Genomic DNA, 23414 nt, shown 5'->3' on the forward strand with positions numbered 1-23414 from the left:
TTTTATCATTTTAAAAGGCTAATTGATCATTAGAAAACCCTTTTGCAATGATGTTAGCACAGCTGAAAACTGTTGTCCTGATTAAAGAAGCAATAAAACTGGCCTTCTTTAGACCAGTTGAGTATCTGGAGCATCAGCCATTTGTAATTACAAATTACAAACTTCAGAAGCTTTTTCAAACCTCAAATACAAGTTTTACATTTCCTAACACTGTATGCTTTGGTGGTGTTTGTGTGTGCAGAGATACTCTGAGGAGGGGGAGGGTATGTTTGTCACTCAGGGATAAATAGAGAGGCAGAGCTCAGAGTTTGTCAGAAGGCTGACCTGACAGTCACACACAGGACTAAGCAAGAGCAGGACCTCAGCATTTTTATCCTTTATTACAAATGGAGGACCACGAAGATGCTCAATACTGTTTTCCAGGACATAACTCTTCTTGCAGAAAGGTTTTGCTATCAACATCGATTTACATAACACTGTACATATTCTTCTTATCGATTGCAGCGGTTACAGTCTTTTTGAACGTACTGGTGGTCATCTCTATCTCTCACTTCAAGCAGCTCCACACTCCAACCAACCTGCTCATCCTCTCTCTGGCTCTGGCAGATGTCCTGGTGGGACTGATTGTGATACCAGTAGGGACCGTAGCAATAATGGAATCATGCTGGTTTTTGGGGAAATATTTCTGTGTGTTTTATGCTTACATCAGTTATTTAATTCTATCCATATCTCTCGGCAATTTGGTATTGATATCCATTGACCGCTATGTTGCTGTGTGTGATCCCTTATTTTACCACTCTAAAATAACAATAACAAGAATTACATGTTGTATAGCCATTATATGGTTTTGTTGTATCATATACAATGCTGCTTTTATAAAAATGACTGTAAATGTAGAAGTACCCAGAACGTGTTTTGAAGAATGTTTTATTGTTGAAGTACGTGACTTGGGTAGCATCATTGATTTTGTAATTACAATGATTGTCCCGTGCTCTATTATTATAACACTTTATTTGAAAATATTTTTGGTCGCCAGATCACAGGCCAGAAAGGTATTTTCAAAAGAGGCTGCCACCCAGTCTGGTGTTAAAACTGTACAGGTGAATAAGAATGAGAGAAAAGCAGCAAAAACTCTATCTATTGTAGTTTTCACCTATCTCACTTGTTGGATTCCAATTTTTTTTATCCAGTTTTTTTCTCACCAATCATCAGTTTACTTAAGCTTTCTGCCATTTCTTAATTCCTTAACTAATCCAATAATTTATGCTTTCTTTTATCCATGGTTCAAAGTGACAGCTAAACATATTTTAACTCTAAAATTAAGGCATTCATAATTCTGTTTTTATTCCTAAATTTGACAAACAGATTTGATATTGTTATTTGAAACTATACTGTTGTTGAAATTGCATATTTCATGTAACAATACACTGACATGACTTTTCTCCAGTTTTTGTTGTCATCATAGACACGTTTGGTGTTGATTCAGATTGTGTTGTTGATACAGAATGATTTGACAGGATTGGACAGGAATGAGTTGTTAATTGGGGAAGGCATAAACTTGTTATAAAGACATAGTAATTTTGGGTTGTACATTCCAAAGACTAAAGTCTGTGGTGGTTCCATGTTATTTAATGATACATAGTATGTCAGTACTGTAAAAGTTATGTACATTTTCAGGACTTCATTAATCATTCTAAATGTTGTTTAACACCACCATCTAGTGGCTCATTGGATACACAATGTCTTCAACAAGTGTAGTGAAGTTGAAATGCAAAGATAACTGCCTAAGGAAATATTAATGACATATTAATAGGCATCTTAATAGGCCGTTTGGACACCACTAACCAGAACAACTTCAATTCACCTTGGCACTCTTGTAGAATCTGGAACTCTATACCTCATTTACTGGAGTGTTTCCATTATTTTGTCAGTTACCTGTACAATACTGCATGATATAAGATAACGTCCAGGTCTAACTCAATGGTGTCTTGTGTAAGAATGTGATGGTAAAATGTAACTACATGCAAATATGACATAAATAATAATGCCCCAAAATAAAGATTTACACAATGACAGGATTTTGTGCAAGGTATGTTAAATGTCACAGTACAGTAGTTAGACTTGCATTATAAATGTTCCTAGTGCCAAGGGTTTGGGAGCTACTGTTGAAGCTGTTGAGGAGGGCTAACTTGATTAAATGGGTTATAGTGAATTATTCAAAATATATATATATTTTTTGGTGTGAAATGTTATTTTATAAGGTAATCACTGAAATGCTTTTCATATAATTGATTGATATAACTGAACTGAACTGGAAATCACATTTCTTAGACTTTTTTTTGTAATAGGATGATTGGTTCAGAGTACAGTGTGCTTGTTCTGATGTCTGACAAATAGTATTTGTCCCCATGATATAACTGAATCAAAGTCTCCCTTAACTTGAAGAAGTATGTTTCATAATTCAGTTCAGTTAGACATTTTTACAAATCTATTCAATGTTCCTACAAACTAGCCAACTGACATGTGCCTTGAAGTAATATCTCCTGAGGCTTTGGATCATGTTCTAAACTGTGCACTAACATCACCCAGAACAGCTAATGGTCCAGCACAGTAACCTTCTTTCCCACGTAAAATAGCCTTTGAGTGACTAATACACCACCCAAAACACTTTTCCCAGATTAAAATGTTCAGAATTTGAGAAAATGTACATTTTCTCTCATCTCTTGCACTTGTTGGATTCCAATTTTTTTTATCCAGTTTTTTTCTCACCAATCATCAGTTTACTTAAGCTTTCTGCCATTTCTTAATTCCTTAACTAATCCAATAATTTATGCTTTCTTTTATCCATGGTTCAAAGTGACAGCTAAACATATTTTAACTCTAAAATTAAGGCATTCATAATTCTGTTTTTATTCCTAAATTTGACAAACAGATTTGATATTGTTATTTGAAACTATACTGTTGTTGTAATTGCATATTTCATGTAACAATACACTGACATGACTTTTCTCCAGTTTTTGTTGTCATCATAGACACGTTTGGTGTTGATTCAGATTGTGTTGTTGATACAGAATGATTTGACAGGATTGGACAGGAATGAGTTGTTAATTGGGGAAGGCATAAACTTGTTATAAAGACATAGTAATTTTGGGTTGTACATTCCAAAGACTAAAGTCTGTGGTGGTTCCATGTTATTTAATGATACATAGTATGTCAGTACTGTAAAAGTTATGTACATTTTCAGGACTTCATGAATCATTCTAAATGTTGTTTAACACCACCATCTAGTGGCTCATTGGATACACAATGTCTTCAACAAGTGTAGTGAAGTTGAAATGCAAAGATAACTGCCTAAGGAAATATTAATGACATATTAATAGGCATCTTAATAGGCCGTTTGGACACCACTAACCAGAACAACTTCAATTCACCTTGGCACTCTTGTAGAATCTGGAACTCTATACCTCATTTACTGGAGTGTTTCCATTATTTTGTCAGTTACCTGTACAATACTGCATGATATAAGATAACGTCCAGGTCTAACTCAATGGTGTCTTGTGTAAGAATGTGATGGTAAAATGTAACTACATGCAAATATGACATAAATAATAATGCCCCAAAATAAAGATTTACACAATGACAGGATTTTGTGCAAGGTATGTTAAATGTCACAGTACAGTAGTTAGACTTGCATTATAAATGTTCCTAGTGCCAAGGGTTTGGGAGCTACTGTTGAAGCTGTTGAGGAGGGCTAACTTGATTAAATGGGTTATAGTGAATTATTCAAAATATATATATATTTTTTGGTGTGAAATGTTATTTTATATGGTAATCACTGAAATGCTTTTCATATAATTGATTGATATAACTGAACTGAACTGGAAATCACATTTCTTACTCTTTTTTTTGTAATGGGGTGATTGGTTCAGAGTACAGTGTGCTTGTTCTGATGTCTGACAAATAGTATTTGTCCCCATGATATAACTGAATCAAAGTCTCCCTTAACTTGAAGAAGTATGTTTCATAAATCAGTTCAGTTAGACATTTTTACAAATCTATTCAATGTTCCTACAAATTGGCCAACTGACATGTGCCTTGAAGTAATATCTCCTGAGGCTTTGGATTATGTTCCAAACTGTGCACTAACATCACCCAGAACAGTTAATGGTCCTGCACAGTAACCTTATTTCCCACGTAAAATAGCCTTTGAGTGACACCCAAAACACTTTTCCCAGATTAGAATGTTCAGAATTTGAGAAAATGTAAATTTTCTCTCATCTCTTAACTATCATTAATGCTGAATGACAGGCTAGATGGGCTCAGCAACATCCAATCCTGTCATAAATCTATTGACCTCTATGTTGCTGTTGTTGATCCGTTATTGTACTACTCTAAAATAACAATAAGAAGAAGAATTTGTTGTATATCCATTACCTGGTGTTGTTGTATCATATACAATGCTGTTATGATAAATGGCTCCCTAAATAAGCAAACGTTATGCTGTAGGTGTTATGAAGAACGTTTTATGGTTATAGGATTGTGCAGTGTTTAATTTGTAAATTGGGAGGTGCCGGAACAAAAGGTGAGCCCGACAGGGGGGTGACCTGGGGGGCTCTGAAGTACCAGAACGAATGAAAACAAATCATCTTTATAATAAAACATTGCATGCATTACCATCGATTTTGAGTACTGGCATACAGCAGTAGAGTCGAGGGCTTGGATAAATTGCACAAATGGGGGATCAGTTTTGTAGCCTAGGGGTCTGTGGAAAATGTCACGTTTTATAAACACATTTCAAATTCTACATCATTTTAGAATACTTTTTAACACCTCACAAATGATCTAAATGACAGGCTACTTTGACAATGACAAACTGAGAATCTGAGATCAATAAAAATGACCTTGTCTTGAATCCATCAATTGCCTAGGCCTAGGTGTGTGGAGACACACATAATGTACAATATGAGGAGGAAATTATAGTCCTAAAAAGCTTTTGAGATTCACTGACTCATGCGCAAACTCATTCACCAGCGATGGGCAATGCGCTCATGCCAAAAGCTTATCTCTCTCTTGTTTTACTTTGTAAAACAATGCTTTTCGCTCAATAGCCTGATTTGGAAGTTAATAACTTTGTAGCCTACAGACAGATTAGTATTCTCTTTTCAAGAGGATCCAGTTGCTTTCCAATATTGCAAAAGGCCTGTTTTGGCTGCATGCTGTTCACTGACAGATTTGCCGCGCGTTCCCGACAGCTAGTATAATAAATAAAAAAAGCTCTTGAGCCTCTGTGGCTAAATTAAAGACCACTTGCCGGTGTAGTATTGGGAATGATTGAAATTATTTCTGAACAGGAAGCAGAAATTATACAGTACAACTGTCAAATGTAGCCTATTTCAATTCATCAAGGAATTCTGTAAAGATTCTGTAAGGAAATACGTGATGAAGTGCAACACTAGAGAGATGAGAGTTGCAGTTTCATGTCTATCAGAGCAAAGAGGGAGAGAGATGATATAAAGTGAATCTCATTCCAGTTACAGTGCATTCGGAAAGTATTCGGACCGCTTGACTTTTTCAACATTTTGCTATGTCACAGCCTTATCCTAAAAATGTACTAAATTATTTTTTCCTCATCAATCTACACACAATACCCCATAATAGCAAAGCAAAAATAGGTTTTTTAAAACTTTTGTAAAAAAAAAAAAAAATTACATAAGCATTCAGACCCTTGATTCAGTACTTTGTTGAAGCACCTTTGGCAGCGATTACAGCCTCGAGTCAGCATGGGTATGAAGCTACAAGCTTGGTGGGATTTTCACATTCTTCTTGCAGATCCTCTCAAGCTCTGTCAGGTTGGATGGGGAGTGTCGCTGCACAGCTATTTTCAGGTCTCTCCAGAGATGTTCGATCGGGTTCCAGTCCGGGCTCTGGCTGGGCCACTCAAGGACATTCAGAGACTAGTCCCGAAGCCACTCCTTTGTTGTTTTGTCTGTGTGCTTAGGGTCGTTCTCCTGTTGGAGGGTGAACCTTCGCCCCCGTCTGAGGTCCTGAGTGCTTTGGAGCAGGTTTTCATCAAGGATCTCTCTGTACTTTGCTCCGTTTACCTTTCCCTCGATCCTGACTAGTCTCCCAGTCCCTGACACTGAAAAACATCCCCACAGCATGATGCTACCACCACCATGCTTCACCAAAGGGATGGTGCCAGGTTTCCTCCAGGCGTGACGCTTGGCATTCAGGCCAATGAGTTCAATCTTGGTTTCATCAGATCAGATCATTTTGTTTTTCATGGTCTGAGAGTCCTTTAGGTGCCTTTTGGCAATCTCCAAGCGGGCTGCCAAGTGCCGTTTACTGAGGAGCTGCTTCCGTCTGGCCACTCTACCATAAAGGTTTGATTGGTGGAGTGCTGCAGAGATGGTTGTCCTTCTGGAAGGTTCTCCCATCTCCACAGAGGAACTCTAGAGCTCTGTCAGAGTGACCATCGGGTTCTTGGTCACCTCCCTGACCAAGGCCCTTCTCCCTCGATTGCTCAGTTTTGCCAGGCAGCCAGCTCTAGGAAGAGTATTGGTGTTTCCAAACTTATTCCATTTAAGAATGATGGAGGCCACTGTGTTCTTGGGGACCTTCAATGCTGCAGAAATGTTTTGGTACCCTTCCCCAGATCTGTGCCTCGACACAATGCTGTCTCGGCACACTAGGACAATTCCTTCGAACTCATGGCTTGGTTTTTGCTCTGACATGCACTGTCAACTGTTGAACTTTATATAGACAGGTGTGTGCCTTTCCAAATCATATCCAATCAATTGAATTTACCACAGGTGGACTCCAATCAAGTTGTAGAAACATCTGAAGGATGATCAATGGAAACAGGATGCACCTGAGCTAAAATTCAAGCAAACCTTATTTAAAAATAAGAAATGTAATTCTTTGGAAAATTTCTAAAAACCTGCTTTTGCTTTGTCATTATTGGGTATTGTGTGTAGAATGATGAGGAAAAACATTTATTTAATCCATTTTAGAATAAGGCTGTAACGTAACAAAATGTAAAAAAATTCAAGGGGTCTGAATACACTGTATGTGAGAGATATAGACCCGCTACTCTCTCACACCACAATAATGGCAACGTGTTAGTCTATATAGGCTACAATGTTGCGCAAACCATGAACCTGATCCTGCCCAACACAAATCAAATCAAATCGTTGAACTATGATTGCTTTATTTGTTGTAGAATTTTTCCATTGTAAACAGTGACAATTATTTTTCATGCCTGTGAGGTACCGGATCCTGGTAAATGGGTTTATGAACGAAACGGTCCAAAACTGAGAGGTGCCAACTCCTGTCCAGACATGTAAGGTATTTAAGTACTGGAAAAGTAAAGTACATTTTGAGGACTTCATGAATCATTTCATATATTGTTTAACGTCACCCCTTTTGTGGCCCAATGGGGACACAACGCTTTTAACAAATGTAGAAAAACTTCTCAATTATATCAGATAACCTCTAGGTCTAACTCAATGGTGTAGTGCAAGAAGTTGAGTGTAAAGTGTAAGAATATGAAATTATGGGAAACACTTTATAATAACGTTTAGTTATAAACCATTTATAAGGTATTTACAGACATTTCGTTAACATTTATGACTCATGAGTCCCACATTCGTAAATGTTACTAAAATTATATATATATCTATTATGTATTTATGATTCATAAAATTACCTGGAATATATAAATGGAAGAATAAGCACACAACACAGAGATAATACTGTAAAATTGAGGTTGGAATAGTACTGTTACGGCTGTCCTCGCTGACAGAAGGTGTGGACCAAAACGCAGAGTGGTTAGTGTTCATACTTTTAATGAAAGTCAACAAAACACTTCAAAATACAAAAACAACCAACGTGACAAAACCGAAACCGTCCTGTGTGGCAACAAAACCTCCATAGGAACAAACACCCACAAAACACAAGTGAAACCCTGGCTGCCTAAGTATGTTTCTCAATCAGGGACAACGATTGACAGCTGTCTCTGATTGAGAATCATACCAGGCCGAACACAAAATCCCAACATAGAAAATCAACCATAGACAACCCACCCAACTCACGCCCTGACCAACTAAAATAAATACAAAACAAAGGAAAACAGGTCAGGAACGTGACAAGTACTGTGAAATTGTGAAAATTATGAAAATGCAATATTTTAGTGTAAGAACTGTCTGAAATACCACCTGAAATTTAAACCTGTTTTGGTAGGATAGATGATAGATGGTAAATAGACCAATAACAGGTCGTTTTCAGGTTTCCACTCCCCACTCAGATCACTCCCAGATGGTCCTAGGTAAATTTCTTGCTTGAGAAATTTGTCTTTGCTAAGAAGCTATTTTTGGAGGGGACAATTTTAATTGAAAATAATCACTGTAAGGTTTTATTTTTATTTATTTAACTAGGCAAGTCAGTTAAGAAAAAAGTCTTATTTACAATGACAGCCTAGGAACAGTGGGTTAACTACCTTGTTCAGGGGCAGAACGATAGATTTTTACATTGTCAGCTTGGGGATTCAATCTAGCAAACTTTCGGTTACTGGCCCAACGCTCTAACCACTAGGCTAGAGCGTTGGGCCGATAACCACTAGGCTAATAAGGTACTTAATTGTTATCCAGAAATGATTTGATATTGCGATAAAACTCACCTTTAAGTAAAACTCACCCAATTCACCTTTAAGTAAAGTGACATGAATTTGAGGTGTTATAAAAAAGTTTAAAGCACAGGATGAGTTGAGAGTATCACAAAACTTTACAATTCATAGGATCTCAAAGACACATGGGCAAATGAGAGTTGTACAAAGTGTACCACATCCAGATAGAAAGACACATTATAATAACAACAACTTGCCAGAAAACAACAATTTAAATGAAATGGAAGCAAATAGAAGGTTACAGGTAAGTCAAGTTTGCTGCGGCATAACAGGATTTGTGACAGCTCTGAATAAAAGGAAGATTTGCAAGCTACAGTAAAAATTACAGCTAGTTATATTATTACATATTTGTTAATGGGTAGTTGTTCAGGTACTTTAACTAAGTAGTTGATGTTGCAAATTGCTACATGTAGCTCTCCAGGAACAGGGTTGGAGAGCCCTGCTCTACACAGTCCAAAAAATGTGTTTTTTGAAAGTATACTTAACAGTATTTCCAATTGCTACCTAGCCATTCACACCTGTAGTGGCACGACATAAGCCCCACATTTTTTATTTTATTATTATAATTTTTTTCACTTTTATTTAACCAGGTAAGCTAGTTGAGAACAAATTCTCATTTACAACTGCGACCTGGCCAAGATAAAGCAAAGCAGTGTGACACAAACAACAACGCAGAGTTACACATGGAATAAACACGAGTACAGTCAATAACACAATAGAAAAAAAAGAAAGTCTGTATACTGTACAGTAAGTGCAAATGGCTTGAGGAGGTAAGGCAATAAATAGGCCAGATTAGCGAAGTAATTACAATTTAGCAAATGAACACTGGAGTGATAGATGAGCAGATGGTGATGTGCAAGTAGAAATACTGGTGTGCAAAAGAGCAAAAAAGTAAATAAAAACAATGGCGGCGTGAGTGATAGAGGCTTTTGTTGCGAAATAGGAAGCCGATTCTAGATTTAATTTTGAATTGGAGATGTTTAATATGAGTCTGGAAGGAGAGATTACAGTCTAGACAGACACCTAGGTGCGGGCAATGAAAGGTTGAAAAGCATAAATTTGGTTTTACTAGTGTTTAAGAGCAGTTGGAGGCCACGGAAGGAGTGTGTTATGGCATTGCATATCGTTTGGAGGTTAGGTAACACAGTGTCCAAAGAAGGGCCAGATGTATACAGAATGGCGTCGTCTGCGTAGAGGTGGATCAGGGAATCACCCGCAGCAAGAGCGACATTATTGATGTATACAGAGAAAAGAGTTGGCCCGAGAATTGAACCCTGTGGTACACCCATAGAGACTGCCACAGGTCCGGACAACAGGCCCTCTGATTTGACACACTGAACTCTGTCTGAGACGTAGTTGGTGAACCAGGCGAGGCAGTCATTTGAGATACCAAGGCTGTCGATAAGAATACGGTGATTGACAGAGTCGAAAGTCTTGGCCAGGTCGATGAAGATGGCTGCACAGGACTGTCTTTTATCGATGGCGGTTATTATATAATTTAGTACCTTGAGCTTTGCTGAGGTGCACCCGTGACCAGCTCGAAAACTGGATTGCACAGCGGAGAAGGTACAGTGAGTTTTCGAAATGGTCAGTGATCTGTTTATTAACTTAGCATTGGAAGACTTTAGAAAGGCAGGGCAGGATGGATATAGGTCTGTAACAGTTTGGGTCTAGAGTGTCACCCCCTTTAAAGAGGGGGATGACTGTGGCAGCTTTCCAATCTTTAGGGATCTCGGAAGATATGAAAGAGAGGTTGAACAGACTGGTAATAGGGGATGCAACAATGGCGGCGGATAATTTTAGAAAGAGAGGGTCCAGATTGTCTAGCTCAGCTGATTTGTACGGGTCCAAGTTTTGCAGCTCTCTCAGAACATCTGCTATCTGGATTTGGGTGAAGGAAAAGCTGGGGAGGCTTGGGCAAGTAGCTGTGGGGGGTGTGGAGCTGTTGGCCGGGGTTGGGGTAGCCAGGAGGAAAGCATGGCCAGCCATAGAGAAATGCTTATTGAAATTCTCGATTATCGTGGATTTATTGGTGGCGACAGTGTTTCCTAGCCTCAGCGCAGTGGCCAGCTGGGAGGAGGTGCTATTATTCTCCATGGACTTTACAATGTCCCAAAACTTTTTGGAGTTAGAGCTACAGGATGCAAATTTATGTTTGAAAAAGCTAGCCTTTGCTTTCCTGACTGACTGCGTGTATTGGTTCCTGACTTTGCTGAAAAGTTGCATATCACGGGGACTATTCTATGCTAGTGCAGTCCGTCACAGGATGTTTTGTTTCCTCCCAAGGATGAACCAGACTTGTGGAGGTCTACACATTTTTTTCTGAGGTCTTGGCTGATTTCTTTTGATTTTCCCATGATGTCAAACAAAGAGGCACTGAGTTTGAAGGTAGGCCTTGAAATACATCCAGAGGTACACCTCCAATTGACTCAAATTATGTCAATTAGCCTATCACAAGCTTCTAAAGCCATGACAAATTTTCCAAGCTGTTTAAAGGCACGGTCAACTTAGTGTATGTACACTTCTGACCAACTGGAATTGTGATACAGTAAATTATAAGTGATATAATCTGTCTGTAAACAATTGTTGGAAAAATGACTTGTGTCATGCCCAAAGTAGATGTCCTAACCACCTTGCTAAGACTATAGTTTGTTAAAACCTTTTCTCAATACAGGGGGTGCTGTTTCCACTTTGGAAAATATCATCTCCAAATTAAACTGCCTCATACTCAATTCTTGCTCGTACAATATGCATATTATTATTACTATTGGATAGAAAACAATCTCTAGTTTCTAAAACCGTTTGAATTATGTCTGTGGGTGAACCAGAACTCTTTCTACAGCGAAAATCATGACAGGACATGCGAAGGTCAGAAAAATTGTCTCTGTTCTCAGATCAGTTTAAAACTCTGTGTGAGCCCTATGGATCGAAATGAACTGCACCCGCCTTCCCCTGGATGTCAGTAACCAATGAGAAGTGGAATGGAGTCTCTACGTATTTCTCAGAGTTTATAAAAGGCAATGGAGTGACATGTACGTTCTTTTGGACGCTCGCCAAGGCGCAAGAGAGGACATCAGAATGGCATGTTGAATAGCTCTTGTTATCGGCCTAAGATATATCCGTCTGTGATTTAATTGGATATAGGTGTTAGAAACATCATAACGAAGTTATTTGAAACCGATTTATATCAGTTTATGCGAGTATATTGCTATTTTCTGAATTTTCGTAGTATTGCGATTGAGGATTTGGACATGTGTGTGCCACGTAGCTATTGTTAGCTGCTAGTTCCGAAGTTGAAGTGGACGTTTTACAACAAAGCAACGATTCTTTTGGACAAAAGGACACCTTGCCCAAGATTCTGATGGAAGCTCGTCCAAAAGTAAGAGCTATTTATGATTTTATTCCGTATTTATGTGGAAAAATGTAAACGCATTTGTCGGCCATTGTTGCGGCACTAGTCTGGCTGCAACGCACACTGTATGTCTAGTAACGTTAATTTTAAAAATCGAACTCAGCGGTTGCATTAATAACTAATGCATCTTTCATTAGCTGTCCAACCTGTATTTTTTTAGTCAATCTAATCGATAAATAATCGTAAACTTAGGTGCCCTTCCAAGATGGCGCCGGCCAGAATGCATGCCATGTTTTGACTGATTACATAGCATAACCACGATTTGTGATGCTAAATATGCACATTTTCGAACAAACTCTATATGCATTGTGTAATATGATGTTACAGGACTGTCATCTGAAGAATTCTGAGAAGGTTAGTGAAAAAATTAATATATTTTGGTGGTGATAACGTTATCGCGCTTTTTGCCTTGAATCAATGCTGGGGTGATGTTAGCTCATGTGGTATGCTAATATAACGATATATTGTGTTTTCGCTGTAAAACACTTAGAAAATCTGAAATATTGTCTGGATTCACAAGATCTGTGTATTTCAATTGCTGTACGCTGTGTATTTTTAAGAAATGTTTTATGATGATTAATTAGGTAATACACGTTGCTCTCTGTAGTTATTCTAGTCGCTTTGGTGAGTTTTGTGATAGTGGCTGCAATGGTAAACTATGATTTATACCTGAAAAATGCACATTTTTCTAAAAAAACATATGCTATACCATAAATATGTTATCACACTGTCATCTTATGAAGTTGTTTCTTGGTTAGTGGCTATATATATCTTTATTTAGTCGAATTAGTGATAGCTACTGATGGAGTAAAAAACTGGTGGAGTAAAAAAAGTGGTGTCTTTTGCTAACGTGGTTAGCTAATAGATTTACATATTGTGTCTTCCCTGTAAAACATTTAAAAAATCAGAAATGATGGCTGGATTCACAAGATCTGTATCTTTCATCTGGTGTCTTGGACTTGTGATTTAATGATATTTAGATGCTAGTATTTACTTGTGACGCTATGCTAGGCTATGCTAGTCAGCTTTTTTACTGTGGGGGGTGCTCCCGGATCCGGGATTGGGAGGAACTAGAAGTTAACAAGAAATTTGTGGAGTGGTTGAAAAGCGAGTTTTAATGACTCCAACCTAAGTGTATGTAAACTTCTGACTTCAACTGTATATCGATAACAGTCACCTATTAATCAATTACCTCATATCAGTCTCATTCTGAATGTTGCATACTTCTTGAATCTGCACAAACCCAAGTCTTACTGATCGTTCCATACCACACAAATTGATTTTGATTATTTATTTACGAACACACTAAATGATAACACGGGGTACAGACACACATGGTATAGGTTATTGGTTTGAAACTTAATACGATGACAACAGATCCCTAGCGGACTAAGACAATATGACACTTGTTACACAAGATGGAGAGTTCAAGAGAGAGATGGAAAGCGAGAGAGAAAGAGAAGTAACACTTGGATACTTTTGGGAACTACTTTCACAGTAACCCTAATACCTTGCCCCAAACTGCCACTCTTTTGGGTAAGAAGTAATACATGTATTTACGTGTTGAAGGTCTTCTTCTGGTATCTCTGTTGGACCCAGGCCTTCGTGAAAAGGGTGAGATTCACCTCCTGTCTAATTTACAACCGAGTATTAAGGTGTCAAAACCGGCCCACCCCCCCTTCCCCTCTTCTGTGGGTAAGAGGGTCTGGCTGTTGTCAGCTATTTACCAAGCTGATATGGGCCTTTGATCCTCAGCAAGGAGAGTCATGACACTAGTCTCTCCAAGCACTTCATGATGACAGAAATGAGTGCTACGGGGCGATAGTCATTTAGTTCAATTACCTTTGCTTTCTTGGGTACAGGAACAATGGTGGCCATCTTGAAGCATATTGGGACAGCAGACTGTAGGGAGAGATTAAATATGTCTGTAAACACACCAGCCAACTGGTCTGCACATGCTCTGATGACGCGGCTAGGGATGCCGTCTGGGCCGGCAGCCTTGCGAGGGTTAACATGCTTAAATGTCTTACTCACGTCGGCCACGGAGAAGGAGATCCCACAGTCCTTGGTAGCGGGCCGCATCGGTGGCATTGTGTTATCCTCAAAGTGGGCGAAGACGGTGTTTAGCTTGTCTGGAAGCAAGACGTCAGCGACGTGGCTAGTTTTCCTTTTGTAGACTGTGATTGTATGTAGACCCTGCCACATACGTCTCGTGATTGAACCATTGAATTGCGACTCCACTTTGTCTCTGTACTGATGTTTTGCCTGTTTGATTGCCTTGCGGAGGGAATATCTACACTGTTTGTATTCTGCCATACTCCCAGTCACCTTGCCATGGTTAAATGCGGTGGTTCGCACTTTCAGTTTTGTGCGAATTCTGCCATCTATCCACGGTTTTTGGTTAGGGTAGGTTTTAATAGTCACAATGGGTACAACATCTCCTATATCTTCACCATTCTAAATAAGGCTACACAGCACATAATCCACTAGAGTTTGGGCTGTTCTTGCATACAATTTCATTATTGTTGTAATGTGTATGTTACTGGTATTGTTTTTATATGTTGTTTACATTTTGCCAAGTAGATAGTTATTTCTCCAGCACAGTCTAGCTGCTTCTGTTGAGGTAATAGAAACAGGAACATTTTGTTTTGTAGGGGGGACGACTGTAGCTCTTCTTTTGCAATAAAATGCCTATGTTTTGTAATCATAAATGTATGGTTTATAATCTGTGACTTTTATTATGGCATCGCCATAAAGATCTTGTTGGGCCATTTTTTTGGAGAATAATGTTCCCAGAATCACCTGCACGTGAGGAGGGATTCACGTGAGAGATGACGGATGGAGTTGGAACGTGTTGTGCCACTAAAGTTTCTGCCGCTGCTACTTGGACGGATTAAACTATTGAACACTTACTTGTTGCCCGACTATTTATCATAGAAACAATGGGTCCTTCGGAGAAGTGTCACGTTCCTGACCTTATTTCCTTTGTTTAGTCTTTGTTTAGTTGGCCAGGACGTGAGCTGGGTGGGTGTAGTCTATGTTATGTGTTTCGTTGTTTAGGTTTGTCTAATTGGCCTGATATGGTTCTCAATCAGAGGCAGGTGTTTTACGTTGTCTCTGATTGGGAACCATATTAAGGCAGCCTGTTTGCACTGTTGGTTTGTGGGTGATTGTTTCTGTCTTTGTGTTCTGCATCAGATAGGACTGTTTTCGGTTTTCACATTTATTGTTTTGTAGCTTGTAGTGTTCACGTTATTATTCTTTATTAAACATGTTGAACACTAGCCGTGCTGCGTTTTGGTCCTCTCCTTCATCCCAGGAAGAAAGCCGTTACAAGAAGGTGATAGATAAATAAGTTGCTGTTACAGTATCAAGGTTGTATAGTGCCATAACACCTCTTCTTTTCAGTTCACATCTTAGGAAGGTCTAATCAGAGGCCTGATTTGAATTTTAAATGCAATGCAACATTCCTGAAACAAGCAGTTGGCATATAAGATGTGTCTATATTGATAGTGGATTGTAATTTAGCTGTGTTGAGCCTGGTTCATCATTTAGTTGTATTGATTATGTATGGTAATATATCTGTGTTGACCCTGGATAATAATTTAGCCGTGATGATCCTGGATCATTTTTTAGCTGTGTTGATAAACAATGATCCATGAAATTAAAATAACTTATTATTAAATAAAGTAACTATAGAGAGGCATGTATGATTGAGACTTGAGTGTGGTAAGGGTAGGGTTGCAAAAATCTGTTAACTTTCACAAAATTCCCTGGTTTTCCAGAAAACCTGGTAGGAGAATTCCAGAAATCAGGAGGGAATAAGCAGGATCTTCCACAATTATCCAAACAGGATTGCTGGAAAACCTGGAATATTCGTGAAAGACCTGATTTTGTAAACCTCTATAATGGGGAGGTTAAGCAGAGTTGAGTCAGACTCACACTCTCGTGATGGTGATGAGGTATCCCTGCATGTGGTTTCAAAATCAGTGGCACCTTCGGTCCAAGAGGAAATTTACTCTAGGCCTAATGGCTAAGATGTTAATTTTCCATGCAGGAGACCAAAGTTCAGATCCCAGCTGTGACAGAGGCATGATTCAGTGGTGGGATTCTTGACCTGTGCAGACTTTTTTTTAGGGGTAAGGGTTGTACTAAGCCAGACTGAGAGTGTCCTAATGAAAGTTGTACTCTTGTGCATGGACACAAATTACACTACAAAGGTGCACTGGGGTTCATTGTCAGGTTAACTCTGACTGTTTATGCCTTGGAGTGTAGCATTTGTGTTAGTCTCCAACACCTTTAATTGGAATAATTCCTGTGGGTTTTGGACCTCATTATGCCAGAGCCTTCCATACAGATTATACCATTATCCTCTGGTGTGAGAAACTTAAAGTCAAGCGAACATCATTAAGGAGTTGTTCAGTTACCCATTAGAGATGCTATGGTCATAGTGACATCAGTCACAGAGCAAAGGTTGTTGGTGTAATATGCTCTTTGGGATTCATGAGGTCTACAGAGGTGAAATTGTGTGTGTGTTTGTGCGTGCGTGCTTGACACGTTTAATTGGTTGAGTGCTATATGTTATTATTACAGAGTCTTGCAGGACCCTCTGGAATCTGAGAGAACAACAACAAACCAGAAAATGATGATTGGGTCAGAATATCGCAGGATGATGTCTGTCAAATATTATTTGTTCCTATGATGTAACTGTCTCCCTCAACTTGAGTAATTATTTCATAATTTAGTTCAAATGGACAATTTTACAAGTCTATGGAATGTTCTTATGGAATGCCATAAGAGCACACACCATAACGTTATACCATCTTATCAACTTCCTGACTTTCAATTTCCCTTTGCACATATTCCATGACATATTGACATGTTCATGATGACTCCTGTAGTCTCACAGGGCCATCTTTCCAAATCTTGTTTGGTTAAGTCTATTATTGAAAGTCTGGAGAACTTCAGTGTGGTATTTTATGGGAGGGCTGGCTGTTATCATTCACTGTTAATTTTGTATCCTATGACCGCTAGCTTGTTGCCCCCTGTTTTCTGGAACTCAGGTGTCTGAGCTGATTATCAAGGTGGATAGAGGGCCATCTTGGCCCAAAGCATGTTTTGGCATCGGCAGCACCATTCAGGACGTTCACCATCTTTAAGTAGTCAACTGGGTGGGACTTGATAAGGGTTAAAGAAGACTCATAGAAGTCCATTCAGGTCAGCTGGAAGAGTCAGCCAATGAATTATACTCCTGAGCAAACATTTCTAGAGACAGCAGGAGCAGGAGAGGTACTCTCAATGATCAGCTATGAAAAGCCAACTGACATTTACTCCTGAGGTGCTGACTTGTTGCACCCTCGACAACTACTGTGATTATTATTATTTGACCCTGCTGGTCATTTATGAACATTTGAACATCTTGGCCATGTTCTGTTATAATCTCCACCCGGCACAGCCAGAAGAGGACTGGCCACACCTCATAGCCTGGTTCCTCTCTAGGTTTCTTCCTAGGTTTTGGCCTTTCTAGGGAGTTTTTCCTAGCCACCGTGCTTCTACACCTGCATTGCTTGCTGTTTGGGGTTTTAGGCTGGGTTTCTGTACAGCACTGATATATCAGCTGATGTAAGAAGGGCTATATAAATACATTTGATTTGATTTGATTTCATAACTGCAGGTGGAACTAAATCACCAACCTTGGCATTAAGGCATGAACAGATCTGTAAGATTAAAAATATGCTCAACGCATAACAAAATAATAACTATTACATTATTCGTTGATTATTACATTATAAAGTGGTTAAAAAAAGTATCAATGGTGTAATAGCTTAATCTTCTTACGGCTGGTGCCCTGCCAGTGAAAGTGCAGGGCGCCAAATTCAAACAGAAATCTCATAATTAAAATTCCTCAAACATACAAGTATTTTACACCATTTTAAAGATAAACTTGTTGTTAATCCCACATCAGTGTCTGATTTCAAAAAGGCTTTACGACGAAAGCACACCATCTGATTAGGTTAGGTCAGTACCTAGTCACAGAAAAACACAGCCATTTTTCCAACCAAAGAGAGGAGTCACAAAAAGCAGAAATAGAGATAAAATTAATCACTAACCTGTGATGATCTTCATCAGATGACACTCATAGGACTTCATGTTACACAATACATGTATGTTTTGTTCGATAAAGTTCATATTTCTATCCAAAAATCTTAGTTTACATTGGCATGTTATGTTCAGTAATGTTTTGCCTCCAAAACGTCCTGTGATTTTGCAGAGAGCCACATCAATTTACAGAAATAATCATAATAAACATTGCTAAAAGACACAAGTGTTTCACATGGAACTTTAGATAAACTTCTCCTTAATGCAACCGCTGTGTCAGATTTAAAAAAAACTTCATGGAAAAAGCACACCATGCAATAATCTGAGTACGGCGCTCAGACACAAAAACAAGCCATACAGGTACCCGCCATGTTGTGGAGTCAACAGAAGTCAGAAATAGAATTATAAATATTCACTTACCTTTGATGATCTTCATAAGATTGCACGCCCAGGAATCCCAGTTCCACAAAAAAAAATTGTTTTGTTCGATAAAGTCCATCATTTATGTCCAAAAACCTCCTCTGTGTTTGTGCGTTTAGTTCCAAAGTCCAAATTTATGACGCGCAGGTCAGACGAAAAGTCTAAAAATTCCATTACAGTTCGTAGAAACATGTCAAACGATGTATAGAATCAATCTTTAGGATGTTTTTAACATAAATCTTCAATAATGTTTCAACCGGAGAACTCCTTTGTCTGTAGAAATGCAATGGAACGCAGCTAACTCTCACGGGGGCGCGCCTGAGTGAGCTCGTGGCACTCTGCCAGACCCCTGACTCAATCAGCTCTTATTCCCTCATCCTTCACAGTAGAAGCATCAAACAAGTTTCTGAAGACTGTTAACATCTAGTGGAAGCCTTAGGAAGTGCAATATGACCCCATAGACACTGTATATTGGATAGGCAAACCTACAAACCTCAGATTTCTGACTTCCTGGTTGGATTTTTTCTCAAGTTTTTGCCTGCAATATGAGTTCTGTTATACTCACAGACATCATTCAAACAGTTTTAGAAACTTCAGCGTGTTTTCTATCCAAATCTAATAATAATATGCATATCTTAGCTTCTGGGCCTGAGTAGCAGGCAGTTTGCTCTGGGCACCTTATTCATCCAAGCTACTCAATACTGCCCCCAGCCATAAGAAGTTTTAAACCAATAATGTACTAACAACCTATAATCACTCTTTCTTTAATGGCATGAATTGAGGAACATTTAATTTGCATCCATTGCAACAACACAATTGCACTTCCATTCTGACCTTGCAAACATCCAGTGTCATAGAAAATAAAGAAAAACACATTCCTCAATTTGATGGCACATCTTGCAGACATGTGACTACTTTGCCTTACAGGGTGGAGATGGAACCAGACTCATGTCAACCCCCCCCCCCCCCCCTGCAGCCTGTGGCAATACAGCACGTAGCACTGCCCTTACCGCCTGACGTATCCCCACCAACACCACCCGTATGACCGTCAGAGAGGGTAAATGATTATCTAACAATGGAAATACATGTCCTCAAATATGGAAGGTAAGACCATTCTAGCCAATGAGAGGGAATATACAGTATGTGTATGAACAAAAGGGACAACTCCAAAATTGAATATTCGATGTGGTTTATTGTCATCAACTGCCTGAATTCTATGGAGAAGGTATGCAATAGCCCGTCTTGAATTTCAACAGGGACAACTCCAATATAAAGTATTTTTTCTCAAAGTGCATCACACTTACAGTACCAGTCAAAAGTTTGGACATACCTACTCATTCCAGGGTTTTCCTAAGACGAGCTTGCCTCTACTTCCTATACATATACAGTACCAGTCAACGTTTGGAGACACATACTCATTCAAGGGTTTTTCTTAGTTTTTACTGTATTATTGTAGAATAATAAACTAAACTATGAAATAACACATATGGAAACATGTAGTAACCAAAAAAGTGTTTAAATAGATTTTAGATTTTTAAAAGTAGCCACAGTTCAATGAATTCTGCACACAATGTGCTTATTTTAATAATAAAAAAATGTACCCCCTTTTTCTCCCCAATTTCGATTTTGTCTCATCGCTGCAACTCCCCAACAGGCTCGGGAGGTGCATGTCAAGTCATGCATCCTCCTAACCCGCGCTTCTTAACACCCGCCCGCTTAACCCAGAAGCCAGCCGCCACAAGGATGTGGTGTTGGAGGAAACACTGTTCAACTGACGACCGAGGTCAGCCTGCAGGCGCCCAGCCCGCCACAAGGAGTCGCTAGAGCTCAATGAGCCAAATGAAGCCCCCCCCTGGCCAAACCCTCCACTAACCCGGATGACATTGGGCCAATTGTGCGCTGCCCTATGGGACTCCCGATCACGGCCGGTTGTGATACAGCTCGGGATCGAACTCAGGTCTGTAGTGACGCCTCTAGCACTGCGACGCAGTGCCCTAGACCGCTGTACCACTCGTTAGGACCCTTTCCATTTTATTTTTGACCAGGAACAATATTTGATTTGATGTGTATGACATTTTTGGTGAAATATTCATAACATGATAATACGTGGTCAGAATTCTGCACCTTTTTATAGTTGACTTTCCAATTTTTAGAGATACCTCTAGCTTAAACAGACAGATTTTGATAGGGATTTTTTTATTACCCTAATTAGGTTTCCACGCGGAAGAGGACATCGACGTCAGAGGTTGTCCTACTAGAAACCTGGTTACATGGGTTAGTGGCAGGCCAGTTAGTCAAGAACTTCGTCATAACCGTAACATGTCATTTGCAGATGCGACCCAAGAGAGCCTTGGAGAGGCTCTGTGTGGGGAGGCCCAGTGTGCTGGGGCTGTATAGCATCCCCCCCAGAGAGGGGCAACCCCCATGCCCACTGACATGGAGCAATGGAAGAAGGAACTACAAGCATAATTGATGACTGAGATGCAAGGTGAGATGAAAGCCTCTATAATGCACGGAATCTCAAGTAACACTGTTCAGTGTATCTTTCTTTCAGAAGTGGACCCAAAACTTTGGGTTACTTGCGCAGTCCCGGTTCTATGGAATATGAGTGAGATGTTACACTTATCGGAGAATCACAAGCTCTAAGTATCCAATCACACAGTGTCAGTTGGAGACCAACAGGTCGAGTGGCGAATGAGATGATCCCCTCTCCTCCAAAAAGGGATCCATTCACCCGCCAACTGGTCATTCTCGAGCATGCCTCTCTTCCTTGCGCTCTTGTGAGCAGGGAAAAGCGGTGACAAAGCGGTGACACATCTGTCGTGGAAATTCAGTACTGAGAGAGACTTGGTCATTTCTTCAAACAATCATCTTATTTAATTTGGATTAATTATTGCAGTCATGAAACCAGTCAGCCCAACAGTCTTGACTGTTGAGATAAGCAGCCTTTACAGACAATGCACAGTTTTATATAGCTGATACCAAGATTGCTTAGTCAGTTATTTCTAACATTCCCATAAGCCACCTTGGTTATCTACACAGGATGGTGTTTTACTTAGTTTCCCAGATGCCGCGAAGCTATATAAAAACTGTGCATAGTCTGTAAAGGCTAGGCTGCTCATATCAACAGTCAAGACTGTTGGGCTGACTGGTTTCATTACTGCAATAATTAGTACTGAATCTTGAGGCAACAATGAGGCATTGTTCTAAACTATTCCAGGTTCTCTCTATCGCGGGTCACACACACACCACATCTTGTCTATGGAATGCCCTGCTTTTAGGTTTTTATCACCAAGTCATTGGCAGCTCAAGCTATCTCTAGCAGACTAACTGCAGGAAGCTGGAGTGGAAACCATCTCTTTACAGAAACACATAATTAAACAGAACAGAAATGTCCAATTTGTTAAATATGAATTGCTAACTATTAATATTAAACAAACCAGGTAATATGTAGTTTTTTTTATCAAACATCTCACTCATATTCTCATAGAACCGGGGTGCAAAGTTGCAAAGTTGTATTTCTAATATTTGCTTTGATGTGTCACTTATGGGACACCGTAATGTAGACATGCTCTCCGAAGCCAGGGTAGTTCCAACAGTATCACCCCTCAGAGGCAAAAAAACAAAGGTACAGTGACATCCAGTCAGTGAAAGACCACGTAAACGTATGAGGGGTGGTTCAATGTGCCATAACGCAAATCTCCCATAACGATATGCTTAGAACAGTGCCCAAGAGGTAGCCATAACTCTGGTGGAACCAGCCCTTCCGGGCTGTAATTCTTGCTATAATTTTTTCCAATAGAATAGGTAATGACGTAAGGGGCCTCCACTTGCAGGGAGGTGTCCAAAAGCACAGAGTTAGTTTCCGCTCTTGCGCAAAACTCTCGCTTTCATCAAAGCAAATGGGCCAGACACATGCTGGACATAAACAGTAGACACGCTCTACTTCCGTCAACGGGACGAGCGGTGGGTGTAACCACAAGCTCCAAGGCGTAACAATATAGAGTACCAGGCAAAAGTTTGGACACACCTCCTCATTCCAGAGTTTTTCTTTATTTGTACTATTTTCTACATTGTAGAATAATAGTGAAAACATCAAAACTATGAAATAACACATATGGAATCATGTAGTAACCAAAAAAGTGTTAAATCAAAATATATTAAAAATTTGAGATTCTTCAAAGTAGCCACCCTTTGCCTTGATGACAGCATTGCACACTCTTGGCATTCTCTCAACCAGCTTCAGCTGGAATGCTCTTCCAACAGTCTTGAAGGAGTTCGCACATATGTTGATCACTTGGTGGCTGCTTTTCCTTCACTCTGCGGTCCAACTAATCCCAATCCATCTCAATTGGGTTGAGGTCAGGTGATTGTGGCCAGGTCATCTGATGCAGCACTCCATCACTCTCCTTCTTGGTAAAATAGCCCTTACACAGCCTGGAGGTGTGTTGGGTCATTGTCCTGTTGAAGAAAAAATGATAGTCCCAAGCGCAAACCAGATGGGATGGCATATTGCTGCAGAATGTACCTTGAACACCATCACACTTCCTCCTCCATGCTTCCCGGTGGGAACCACACATGTGGGGATCATCCGTTCTCCTACTATGCGTCTCACAAAGACATGATGGTTGGAACCAAAAATCTCAAATTTGGACTCATCAGACCACAGGACAGATTTCCACTGAAAAGTTGATGTTGAGATGTGTCTGTTACTTGAACTCTGTCCATTGCTCGTGTTTCTTGGCCCAAGCAAGTCTCTTCTTATTATATTTGTCCTTTAGCAGTACTTTCTTTGCAGCA

General features: G+C 39.6%; 1 protein-coding gene across 1 annotated transcript; it reads left to right on the forward strand.

The window, feature by feature from the left end:
• The first annotated feature begins 386 nt into the window (after positions 1 to 386).
• On the forward strand, positions 387 to 1334 carry LOC139566826 (trace amine-associated receptor 13c-like). The gene has a single exon (XM_071388180.1). The coding sequence runs from the start codon at positions 387 to 389 to the stop codon at positions 1332 to 1334; it is 948 nt and encodes a 315-aa protein (XP_071244281.1).
• Positions 1335 to 23414: the final 22080 nt, after the last annotated feature.

Source organism: Salvelinus alpinus, chromosome 1 (genome assembly GCF_045679555.1).
Source record: "Salvelinus alpinus chromosome 1, SLU_Salpinus.1, whole genome shotgun sequence".
Taxonomy (NCBI): domain Eukaryota; kingdom Metazoa; phylum Chordata; class Actinopteri; order Salmoniformes; family Salmonidae; genus Salvelinus; species Salvelinus alpinus.